The 12,934-nt window shown below is 41.8% G+C and overlaps 1 protein-coding gene across 1 annotated transcript; it reads left to right on the top strand.

The window, feature by feature from the left end:
* The first annotated feature begins 3,923 nt into the window (after positions 1-3,923).
* LOC129422065 (cytochrome P450 2K1) lies at positions 3,924-11,857 on the top strand. The gene is made up of 9 exons (XM_055177760.2): positions 3,924-4,930; positions 6,026-6,188; positions 7,835-7,984; positions 8,073-8,233; positions 10,500-10,679; positions 10,782-10,923; positions 11,019-11,203; positions 11,373-11,514; positions 11,605-11,857. The coding sequence occupies exons 1-9, from the start codon at positions 4,733-4,735 to the stop codon at positions 11,811-11,813; spliced, it is 1,530 nt and encodes a 509-aa protein (XP_055033735.2). The 5' UTR covers positions 3,924-4,732; the 3' UTR covers positions 11,814-11,857.
* The last annotated feature ends 1,077 nt before the right edge of the window (positions 11,858-12,934 follow it).

The following is a 12,934-nucleotide window of genomic DNA, read 5'->3' as shown; positions in this document are numbered from 1 at the left end:
TTTGCGTTGTTGTTGTGTGGTTCTCCGTTCACTGTGGGTGTGGTGGATGATGAACCAGGGAATATTCACCACACACCTAGCCATGTTCTGCCCGTTCTGCCCAAACCTGTTAAAATCATGCCTGTTCCCAAAATGGCCGCCACCATGCTTGCTCCCAAAATGGCCGCCATCCTGCCTGTCCCTAAAATGGCCGCCACCCTGCCTGTTCCCAAAATGGCCGCCATCCTGCCTGTCTCTGCACCTGTACCTGTTTTTGAGAAAACCACCACCATTCCGGCACCTGAGCTTCAGAGAGCTATCATCACCACCACACCTGCACTCATGAGGGCTATTATTCACCCAGCACCTGACATCAAGATGGCCGCCCTGCCTGAATCGATTACTGCTGAGGTATGTCTCATTAACTCAGTACTACCTGAATTTGCCATAGCCCTGTGGTGCGTCTGGTCTGCCTTCTGCTCTGTTGTTCCCGAGGTTCCTCAAGACCCTGAATCTGATCTGCCCGACTCATCTGATCTGCCCGTCTCATCTGATCTGCCCGTCTCATCTGATCTGCCCGTCTCATCTGATCTGCCCGACTCATCTGATCTGCCCGACTCATCTGATCTGCCCGACTCATCTGATCTGCCCGACTCATCTGATCTGCCCGACTCATCTGATCTGCCCGACTCATCTGATCTGCCCGACTCATCTGATCTGCCCGACTCATCTGATCTGCCCGACTCATCTGATCTGCCCGACTCACCTGATCTGCCCGACTCACCTGATCTGCCCGACTCACCTGATCTGCCCGATTCACCTGATCTGCCCGATTCACCTGATCCGCCCGACTCCGCTGATTCTTCTGATTCATCTAATCCATCTGATTCATCTGATTCGTCTGTCCTGCCCGACTCATCTGATTCGTCTGTCCTGCCCGACTCATCTGATTCGTCTGTCCTGCCCGACTCATCTGATTCGTCTGTCCTGCCCGACTCATCTGATTCGTCTGTCCTGCCCGACTCATCTGATTCGTCTGTCCTGCCCGATTCACCTGATTCGTCTGTCCTGCCCGATTCACCTGTCTTGTCTGATTCACCTGGCTCAACTGACTATTCTGATTCATCTGGTCCACCACCTGGGACATCGCCACCCTGGGCTTTGGGAGCTTTCCCAAGTTTTTTTTGGGGGGGGGTAGTACCCGGACACAGGGAGGAGGCAGAGGACACCAAGGCGGAGGCCGAAGTGTGCTCGGACCCTTCCTCTCCCTGTGTTCCAGGTTTATTCCTGCCCCATGATATAGCTCCAAGCCTGCCCCATGACCCAGGTCCAAGCCTGCCCCATGACCCAGGTCCAAGCCTGCCCCATGACCCAGGTCCAAGCCTGCCCCATGACCCAGGTCCAAGCCTGCCCCATGACCCAGGTCCAAGCCTGCCCCATGACCCAGGTCCTAGCCTGCCCCATGACCCAGGTCCTAGCCTGCCCCATGACCCAGGTCCTAGCCTGCCCCATGACCCAGGTCCTAGCCTGCCCCATGACCCAGGTCCTAGCCTGCCCCATGACCCAGGTCCTAGCCTGCCCCATGACCCAGGTCCTAGCCTGCCCCATGACCCAGGTCCTAGCCTGCCCCATGACCCAGGTCCTAGCCTGCCCCATGACCCAGGTCCTAGCCTGCCCCATGACCCAGGTCCTAGCCTGCCCCATGACCCAGGTCCTAGCCTGCCCCATGACCCAGGCCCGCATCTGCCCCATGACCCAGGCCCGCATCTGCCTCATGTTCCTGGACCATACTGGCCATATGACCCAGGACCTCTCCTGAACTGCCCTGCCTTCGCCAAGAGGTCCTGGCCCGCCCGCCCACCCTCTATTGGACTGTATGTTTTGTTTGTTGGGCTCCGGGAGTCGCCCTTTAGAGGGGGGGTTCTGTAATGGTTTTGTTCTGTGTTTACTTGTGTTCTGTGTATTTTTGTATTTTGGACTTTTATTTTGATACCCTGCTCTGTTCTGACTTTTATTTTGATATTCATCATGCCATGTCACAGTTCACACTTCCTGTCTGTCTGTATATAAGTCACTTCCTGTTCACCTGTTCCTGGCTGAATATTACAATAGTAAGCCAGCCTGTTACCTGTCTGTACCTGTTTACCTGCATCCTGTTTATCTGTAACCTGTTAATCTGTATCTGTTCCTGTTTTTGACCTGTGCCTGTACTTGGATTTTGATTGTTATTCTGCCTGCCCTGAACCCTAGCCTGTATTTGGATTTATGCTTTGGATTTGCCCTATTGGATTTGTTTGCTGGCCCTTTTTGGGATTTTACATAATAAACACCTTCTGCACATGGATTCACCTTTTCTCTGCTTTCTTTAAAGCACCACGTTACACCATGGTTGTTCCCACGCGGTTGTGAAAATGCGTTTCCATGGTATCATAACAGATCACCGCGTCAAAATAAAAGTCTCTCAGAAAAAATGTATTTAAAAAGTCATTTTGGTTAAATTTGTCAATCTTTAAAGACATGTTTACTTACTGAGACACACGTGTCACGCGAAGCTGTGGGCGGGGCTACAAAAGTAGACTTGTCCTTTTGGTTATGGGGAGGTGTTTCAATTCTACTTTGACGTCATAGATTTCCGAATTTTAGACTGGAGTTTTTAGCTGGCTTGGTGCCAAAGACGGTTATATTTCAGTAGCACGGACGTTTTCAGTTCTGAAACTTGCAGGATGTTCATTTAAGTATGATGACCTCTTATATAACAAATTATCAAGTTAAAATTGAGTTTTTGATTCACCGCTCCTTTAAATATTAGCCTTTAATCAAAACTAAACAACAGATTTGTAAATGAAAAGGTTTAATAACAGTACTGACTTACAAAGTGACAATTAAAATGGTTACTCTATAAATGCATGAAATGGTATATAATACATGTGCAATTAAATGTTTCCAATGTATGTGAGATATTACCTGATAATATAGAGAACAGAGAAAGAAAGAAAGTTTAGAAGAAAGAATCACTATTGAGAACTGGAATCGTGGCCTAATGGCTTAAACCCAAGAAGTCAGGTGAAAGCAGAGGGCGGAAAGCAAAAGGCAAAAAGCCCAGAGCTCATGAAAACTGTGACGTTCATCCTCTATCCCTTGACCATTTGACTAAACCTGATACATTCAAACTGGCCAATCAGAAGATCACATTTAACCCCCACTGTTTTGGATAAACAGCTGAGACAATGGTCTTTGATCATCATTAGTAAACACAGGAATGCAGATGGTACAGGACGAATATGGGGGTTGTGACAAGTTGTGACAAAGTAATTCATTCCTACATTTTTTATCTTACAATGTCACTTCCTAAAGGATGATGTCATTACAGGGGTGGCTATGTTAGTTGATGAGATATTGAAAAGAATAGGATGAAATTGGATTTTAAGGATATACTAAATAAATGAGAAAATAGACATGGAGTACTTTCTAATAAAATGCCTTCTATTCTTCAATTCTCTCCTTCGTTTTTAATTTTTTTTTCCGCTTCACTCCTCATTGTGACTCCATCTGTGGATGAATTGGATTTTGCTCCAGCTGTGGGCTTCACACTGAATCCATCATCACACAAACTGCAAATAGACTCAAAACTTTGAATTCAAGGAGGTGGAACTGAATACTGCCAAACAAGAAAACCATAACCCGATCTTGAACATTGGGGGAGCCGGCAAAACATTCAGGGCTATTTGTTTGTGTACTAAAAATATCAAGTTTCAGTAATCAATAATCAGTATTTATTGTGGTAACAGCAAATATTCTTATTATTCTTAGTGTTGTAATTTTGTATGTCAATAATAAATTAAACTAAACTACTACACTAATTTCTAGTCTCTGTCTTTAAATAAAACTATGAACCATAGGTTTATCCTCATTCAAATCATTTTGTGGTCACTGTGGACCAGTGTTGGGTGTAACTAGTTACTAAGTAATTAGTTACTGTAATTTAATTACTTTTCCTATGAAAAAGTAAAGTAAGGGATTACTCTTATTTTTCTTGTAATCTAATTACAGTTACTTCTGATGTAACCAACTGTGTATGGTCTGTAAAACAATTATGTATACTTAAACACAATAGTGGATTTAACATGGTTTTAGTTTACAATTCTCACTATTAACTGGTTGATTATTATTATTAGCATTAATATTAATGAGATGATGGCTGTATATTAATACTTATTAGCACATATTAATGCCTGATTCTGCAAAACCTTATTCTACATCTTTAACCCTCCCCATTTCTACCAATACTTAAATTAACAACTTCTTTAGTATTAATAAGCAGTAGTTGGATATTGAGGCAAAAGTAGTTAATAATTAGTTAGAGAGAATTGGACCCTAAAGCGGGACCAGAATAATTGATGTACTTTAATATATTATTTCTTCGAGCCGTTTCAAGCCTATCCTTGTATCATATACTAAATAGGATTTAGAAAGTAATTAGTAATAAGTAATTAAATACTTTTTGGAGAGAGTAATTTGTAAAGTAATCTAATTACATGATTGAAGATGTAATTAGTAACTAGTAATTAATTACTTTTTTTGAGTAACTTACCCAACACTGCTGTGGACTGACCAACACAATACTGCTGTTGTGTTTGTGTTGCAAATCTTTCCTGGCTCCTCCCTCATGTTGTAGACCAAGTCATATAGTGGCCTGAATACTCATCTGTTCAGTTTGAAGACTCACTACAGCTGTGTGTAAATCTCTTTTGTTATGGCTTTAGTGGAAACACTTCTCCTGAATGTCTCCACCACAGGAGCTTTACTCGCTGCTCTTCTGCTGCTTTTGGTTATTTATTTCTGCTTCAGGTCTCCAGAAGATGACCAAGAACCTCCAGGACCCAAACCACTGCCACTCGTGGGAAACCTGCACATTCTGGACCTTAAACAACTTCATTTGAGCCTCTTGAATGTAAGTATACTTTTCTTTTCAATTTAATATTCCAGATATTTCCCATTACAGTCGCAATGAAATGCATGGGGGTCTCAAAATTGTGTAAACCTACCAAAAATGGCAAAAAATGCATTCGCTCGAGTCTTGCAAGTTTAAAGAAGCGTGATAGCCTAGTTCATAGGTTAAGCAACACCCACGTAACCTGTATTTTGTACTACTGCTGCTTCTTCTGTCTGCACTACAATGTAAATATTTCATACTCCCATGTGCCTTTAATGTTAAATGTCTAAAATTGCACAAATTCTTTTCCTTAGCATTTTGTTCCATCCTATCTTATGTTTTAGCTGTCAATACTTGTCTTATGTTGTGTCTCATAACATGGGTATAAGTGAAATGGTTTTTCTGTCCTCTGTATGTTCTGTACATATAGCAGAATTGACACTAAAGCTTGCTTTGACTTAAGAGGGGGCAGGGATCATGTTTGAAAGACTACAAAGAGTTTTGCTGCTTTTGTCTGAATGGTGGCGTCAAACTGGGGGTAAAACCAGTACTGATTAACAGGCCCCCCAAAGGAAGAGAGGGCCCTTGAAAATTCTAGAACATATTATGGGGGTGGGGCATGGGTCCCCATCAGGACTGCCAATGCATAGGGCCCGAGTTTTTGTGCAAAGCCCCTGCACATGGTATATTCATACAGAAAGAAATAAAAATGTCTCTGTTATGGATGTAACCCTTGTTTCCCAGAAGTAGTGGAAGAGTACCAAACTTTTCTCATAGTATTTATGGCAGTAATTTAGCTCCATAATGACACCACTGTTTAGCGCTAAAACGCAGCTGCAAGCCAACACACGAGCCGATCTGTACTTTTATTTTTGCTTGTTTTGCATGTTTTCATATAAAAATTGAGCATGTTGTGATTGTTTTCATGAAATTATTTATATATATTATTTGAGGATCTCTGATCACAACAAAACTATGGAATGCACTCTGCATGAAACACATAGCCTGCATTGTTTATAGAAAATAAATCTGTTATCAGTGCTTTTAATTTGTAATGTTATAATGTCGGACAGGTTTGTTAACATTTATACTGTTTTCCTTGCTCTTATTAAGTTATCAAAGAAATATGGCTCAGTGTTCAAAGTTCATCTTGGACCCAAAAAGATTGTGGTTTTGGCCGGATACAAGATGGTTAAACAAGCACTGGTGAACCAGGCTGACGAATTCGGGGAAAGAGACATAACACCCATATTCCAAGACATCAATAAAGGACACGGTAACACATCACTTTAACCGTTTTACTATTGACTATTAGTTCTAAAATGTATTTATTTATTTATAGTTGTTGTTTTTTTTTGTTGGTCTGTACTTTGTAATTTGAGAAAAATAATTAATTTTATATAAAGGTTGCTTTAAGAGGCAGCATTTCAATGTATGAAGGCATCAAGGCACGTCCGAATCCAATGTTTTGTTTACTTCCTGTCTCCTGAGATACCGTTCGTTTCTCAAATTGACTGCAGCCTCTGGAGGTCGCATTTGTAGGCTGCATAGATCATAAAGACTGCCTTATTTAAGAATATTAAAGGATTACTCCACTTCTGATAATTCTGATCCTGATAATTTACTCACCCCCATGTCATGCAAGACGTTTGTCTTTCTTTGTTCAGTCAAGAAGAAATTCAGTTTTTTGAGGATTTTTCTACATATAGTGGACTTTGGTGGACCTCAACAGTTTACCGTTTCAACGCAGCTTCAAAGGGGTCTAAATGATCCCAACCAAGGCATCAGGGTCTTATCTACGAAACAATTTTTGTAGATTTAAACTTCTTTTAAAGTACTTTTAAACTTTTAACTGAGCATTAGATTTGTAAGTCATAAGCATATTACAATCATTTAAGATTAACTAAGAAAGGTAGTTAACTTTATAATTTTTAAAGGAATATTTCACTTTCAAAAAAATATAATTTACTTATAGATGTTTGCACTAGCCTTGAGCTGCGCCAGCATGACCTTACAGATTATGTTATCACATGGAAAGGTCACGCATTACATAGGTGACACATGCACACTTGCAGACCATTACAAAAAAAAACTGATGAAAATAATTAGTATCATTCCACATACAACAACGTCTCAACTTTCAGTGCACTTTTAATCTTTGTACAGCGCTTCTTGAATGTGTTAGCATTTAGCCTAGCCCCATTCATTCCTATGGCTCCAAACTAAAGTTTTATTTTGTGCCACCACCATACTTACTTGTGTAACTATTGATGTAACAGTCTTTAAATAGGAAAAACATGGAAGTGTTTGGTGGCTTCGAAATTTATCACTGTTTGGATCCTAAGGAATGAATGGGGCTAGGCTAAATGCTAACATTTTCACGACGCACTGTACAAAGATGAAGTGCACGCATTGAATAAACATAAGTATGTATTCATTCGTCTAAGTTAAGGTAAGAACATAATTTAGAAAACTGTGGCGTTTTCTTTTAAATGAACCAGGTTTGATGACGTTTGTCACCTGCATAAGCAACCTCGGGAGGCTGCAGCCTTCCCATTGAGAAACGAAAACCCTCATTGTTTTGTCCCACAATTGTATGCGTGTGTGTGCATGGGGAATGTGATTGGTGTGATGAGGCAGTGTGATGAATCATTGTGATGAGGCAGCGAGGCAACAACTCAGCTGCCTAAGCTTTAGGACGCAGCCAATGCAAGAAATAGGGATGTAAGTATGGACTACCTTTTGGAAACAAATAGGAAAAGAAAATCAAAGCTCTAAAGAAGGATTAACTCTGTATGATTTGTATAACTTGGTTGTATGTAAGTTGAATTTTTATAAAAGCTCTCACAGAGAAAGATTACAGATCAACAAACAGTATGAAAATGTCATAAACACAAATTAAGAGACAACATTTTCCTGCAGGAATCGCCTTTACAAATGGTAATAGGTGGAAAATCATGAGAAGATTTGCTCTCTCAACTCTTCGAGACTTTGGAATGGGAAAGAAACTAAGCGAAGAGAAAATCATTCAAGAGACGCGATATCTGCGGGAAGTGTTTGAGACCTTCCAAGGTATAACAACTAAAGTGTACAGTTCATAAATTTGAATTCCGTGCTGATGTTTAACAAAATCTGATCTTCGTTTCTGTATCTCTTGCAGGAAATCCTTTTGATACAACCCAGCCAGTAAATTATGCCGTTTCCAACATCATCTCGGCTATTGTTTATGGAAATCGTTTTGAATATGAAGACCCAACGTTTCAAGAAATGGTTGACGTAGGAAACCATGTCTTTCACATGATGGGCTCTTCTGCCATACAGGTTCCCATTTTAAAGTCTTTCTCTAGGCGATGCTTTTAGCCTTTGTAGACGGGTTCAGTTTGTTTAGAAAATAAAGATGGTTTGTGGTATTTATATTTCATAAACAAGGGCGATAGTATCCACTGGGATATTCTCTGCTTAGGGGCAGCTTTCCCTTTCTGCTGACCACCGAAACAGACAAGGAGCTGCTCTGAGGTCCTAAAGCTTTGTGTTCTTTCAATGTATAACTGCAGTGCGCGTACAGCACAGGTCAAACACCGCCATGGCTGGGGCTGCCTCCTCCAAAAGCAGCGTTTGCAGGTTAACCACCTAATCTCTGAAAGAAGTGGTGGGAACCTTGGACACGTAGCTGGGCCTGGGTTTCAGTGTTACGCTGGATTCCAAACTGAAGGCAGGAATCGTTGACCAAAAATGCATGGAGGGCCCCTATCTTCTTAACGGAGGCCAATGTGAGGAGAGTTAAAGTTTTCATTGTAAGAACCTTAATACTCACAGTATACAGAGGCGCAAAGGGAATGTCCTGGAGGACTTTCAGCACCACGGACAGGTCCCAAGGAGAAATAGAGGGAGGGTGCAGAGGATTCAGTCTCCATGCACCTCTTAAAAACTTAATGGACAAGTCATGCTGACCCAATGATCGGGGGCGTGGTGTGCGGATATCACAGCAATGTCTACTTAAATAGTGGATTGTGACAGTATGTTCTCTAAACGATGCTGGGGATATATCATCACGATGGTGATAGGGCCAAAATGTGCCCCCTCCTTGAGAAAGAAGGTCCTTTCTCAGGGGAATCTCCCAGGGAGGGGTTGTTGCAAAGAGCATGAGTTCTGGTAACCATATTCTGGTGGTCCAATACAACGCAACTACTATGATGCGTTCCTCGTCCTCCTTGACTTTGCACAGTGTCTGTGTGAAAAGGCTTACTGTGGAAAACGCATATTTGAACAGACACCACAGCCAGCTGTTTGCCAGTGCATCCACACGAGCGTTCCCTCAGTTAATAAAGAAAACTGCGAAAATGGGTTGTCTCTGGAAAAGCAAACATATTTTTCTGTGCTCTGTCCAAACGTTTCCAGATCAGCTGAAGCGTCTGGGGTGGAGTTGCCATTCGCCGGGCGCACTGCTCGTGAGAGCGCGTTTGCCACTGTATTGAGTGACCCCTGAAAGTGAATGACACAAAGAGACCTCAGATGAGGAGATGACAGGCGAGATGCGACAGTGACAAGAGCCTAAACCGCCTCGGCAATTGCAGTGTTGTCGATGCAAACTAATACATCTTTGCCTCATAACTCGTTGCTGAAACGGACGAGAGCAAGATATACAGCTCACAACTCGAGGCAATTTATATAAAAGTTCAACTGGGGTGACGTCCAGACCCACTAGGCTGCAAGCCCGCTGTACGTGGCCCCCCGGCCGTCCGTAGCTCCTGTTTTCCTCTAGACAACTGGAGAAGGAAGTGAAATTCTTTTTTTTTGTGCTTTTGTGGGTGCTGGCTAAAAAGCCGACGGAACAGAAATTAACAAAAAACAAGGATTTCTGGCCCTCCTGGGGGGGTGCCTTTACCATCCCCCGAAGAGCGATCCCCTCCATTTCCATTTCTCTTAGCATGCTGAACGGATGACAAAGTTGCACATGGACAGAATGTCATCTTTAAAAAGAAGCACCCGACCGTGACACGAGAGAACGCCTGTCTTTGTAAAGACGCAAGTTTAAACTCGTGCTAGTCTTTTAGGGAAATTTCTTTTTAGATGTTGTGCTGAGCTGCTGAAGCATGCAGGGGAGAGGCAACCCACCCATTCAACTCAAAAGGAGTAAAATAAAGAGGTAGAAGTTTCAACTGCGAGTCTCCGCTGTGGTGCCGTCTGTCCAACCAACTTTAGACATACAGAGTTTCCAGGGCAGGTGAAGAGAGCTTCTCAGGTGTAGATTACTGCTGGCTTTCGAAGCGAAAAAAGCTGATTTGGAACTGCAACTTCCTCTCATGAAATATTTACGTGGCGTGGTGGGCAGTTCATTGGCGCTTTAATAGCTTCTCGAAGTAGACTGGTCCCATGAAGCGTGTTCCCAATTTGTTGGTCACAATGTAGCGTGGTAGGGATAACTGGAAGGAAACTAAAACGCTTCTTACCTTTTTTGGTCTTTGTAGTTGGGTGTAATTCGCAATCTCGACGCTAAATGCCGCTAAAACACATTACACATTTTAAACAAATTCTGTATGTCTAAACAATTCTGTTATTGTACTTTATCGTGTGGCTCGACTTGCAGATCTACAACTTGTTTCCAGTGCTGGGGCCGTGGCTGAAGACTAGGAGACTGCTAATAGAAAGTGCGGAGAGTACCCTGGCTAAAATGCAGATGCTGGTGGATCGCTTACGGGAGACCTTTAACCCTCTCGACTGTAGAGGATTCGTTGATGCCTTCTTCATCCAAAAACAAAGCTTAGAGGTAGAATATCATAAATTTATATATCAAATGTGTGGGTTAAACTAAAGTACATATGTTGAACACTGATTCTGCCCCTAAATATGTTTTTTTGGCCTTCAACAGGAATCTGGAGAAAATGATTCACAATATAATGATCTGAACCTGCTCATGACTGTGTCCAACCTGTTTGTTGCCGGTACTGACACCACCAGCACAACGCTACGCTGGGGTTTACTGCTCATGGCCAAATATCCTCACATACAAGGTAATAACTGTTCTCTGTATATTTACAAAAGTGAGGAAAGATGTATGTTTTGTATAACATGTCTCATAGTTATGAAACATTTTCTGTGGTCATAGATCGGGTTCATGAGGAAATTGACAGGGTGCTTGACGGACGTGAACCGGTTACAGAGGACAGGAAGAATTTACCTTACACAGACGCTGTGATCCATGAAATTCAGAGACTGGCTAATATAGGGCCCTTGAGTTTGCCACATAAAACCAGCTGTGATGTGAACTTCAATGGATATCTCATCAAGAAGGTCCGTCTTATTCGTATTGTATATTATTCAGACTTTATAGTGTGTTGTCCAGCTTAACTTATCTGTCAGTAGTTTATCTTAAAAAAAATTGTTGTTTTTTTAGGCCAAAATTAGGGGTCCAAAAAAACCAATATTTAGCATGTTGTCTGTGGTTTCTTCTGAAATCTAGGGGACGTGTGTTCTGCCACTGCAGACGTCTGTTTTGAGAGATGAGAGCGAGTGGGAGACGCCCGACACTTTCAACCCTGAACACTTCCTCAATGAGAACGGTCAGCTGATCAAACGTGACGCCTTCATGCCCTTCTCTGCAGGTAATAAACTTTACTATTCACATCAAAGTCAATTTGACTTCTTATGTTGTTCAACAATTATTACAAACACATTCCCTTCTTTTTTCTCAGGACGCAGGATGTGTTTAGGAGAGGGTTTGGCCAGGATGCAGCTCTTTCTGTTCTTCACTTCTCTTCTTCAGTGTTTTCACTTCACTCCTCCACCTGGAGTCTCTGAAGATGAATTGGATCTCACACCAGTTGTGGGCTTAACACTAATTCCATTACCACACAAACTGTGTGCAGTCAGTAGGGCAGAAAAACACAACCTCAAGTTATAAATCCCAAGGCAGAATAACTAGTTAACAGTGGCTGCTGGTGCTAAAAAAATGGGGGGGGGGATGCATACAAACTTGAAATTAAACTGTAGTAATGCAGGTCTGTAAATAGCCATTTATCATGTGATAAATATAATTACTGCTTAGATAAAATGCTGAAAATGTTACTGTTGAAGTCAACTTCATGAAATAAATTTACTATGAATGTGTAAATCTGAGTATAATGTGGGTTTATTATCAGTAATGAACTAATTATGGTAATCATTCACACACAAACACACACATGCACACACACACAAACCAGAGTTTGCGTCACATAAAGCAGATTAATAAATATTTTTTTCTCGCAGTGACAGACAGCTGAGGCGATATTACAGACAAACTTTGTGCTGAACAGGCAAATATGAACAAATCAAATCACAAAATACTATGCGATTAAAATATCAACAGGCGTGTAAAAATCTGAATTGAATTAAACACTGACTGTGTATCTGAAACCATCTTGTGTAATAAATGCATGAAGGCAGAAAAATGCAGACTCTTGTCAACTAGATGACGCAGTTTTACTTTTGTTTTGGAGATTGATCGCGTGCTCTTACATTACACTTCGGTTAATGCGATCTGACACACACTCGTACACACACACACAGTACACTTGTCTAATCACAGACCACATTGCAACAAAGTTGACCAAGCCACGGAAAATACCGGATTATTTAAGCATCATGTCCACGCAAAGGCAGCTCAAATGCGGCACAAAAATTCGCCCAGTATATCACGCAGACTTATAAACAGCAAACAGGGAAATAATAAAAAGCATTTGACTTACATAACATCCAGCTAACGTTAGCCAACTCCGTTTGTCATAAGTCCTGGAAAAGCATGTAAACTCAACCACGATCACTTCTGCTCAATCTGGTCCAAGCTCCCTTATCCTTTATTTATTCTTCAACTAAAGAATAAAGGGTGTAAAGGGTGATTTAGTAAGGATAAAATCATATTTCCTTTATCTCAAAGTATTTCACTTGCTTTCACTGATCAGTATCTAGCAGTTACATGGCAATCTGCAACGCGGCTGAGACTCTGAAAACGATCCAATCACATGAGGTCAAAGGCATAAAAAA

The sequence above is a fragment of the Misgurnus anguillicaudatus genome, unplaced genomic scaffold, assembly GCF_027580225.2.
Source record: "Misgurnus anguillicaudatus unplaced genomic scaffold, ASM2758022v2 HiC_scaffold_29, whole genome shotgun sequence".
Lineage (NCBI taxonomy): Eukaryota > Metazoa > Chordata > Actinopteri > Cypriniformes > Cobitidae > Misgurnus > Misgurnus anguillicaudatus.
This window is presented reverse-complemented; position numbering and strand designations above follow the sequence as displayed.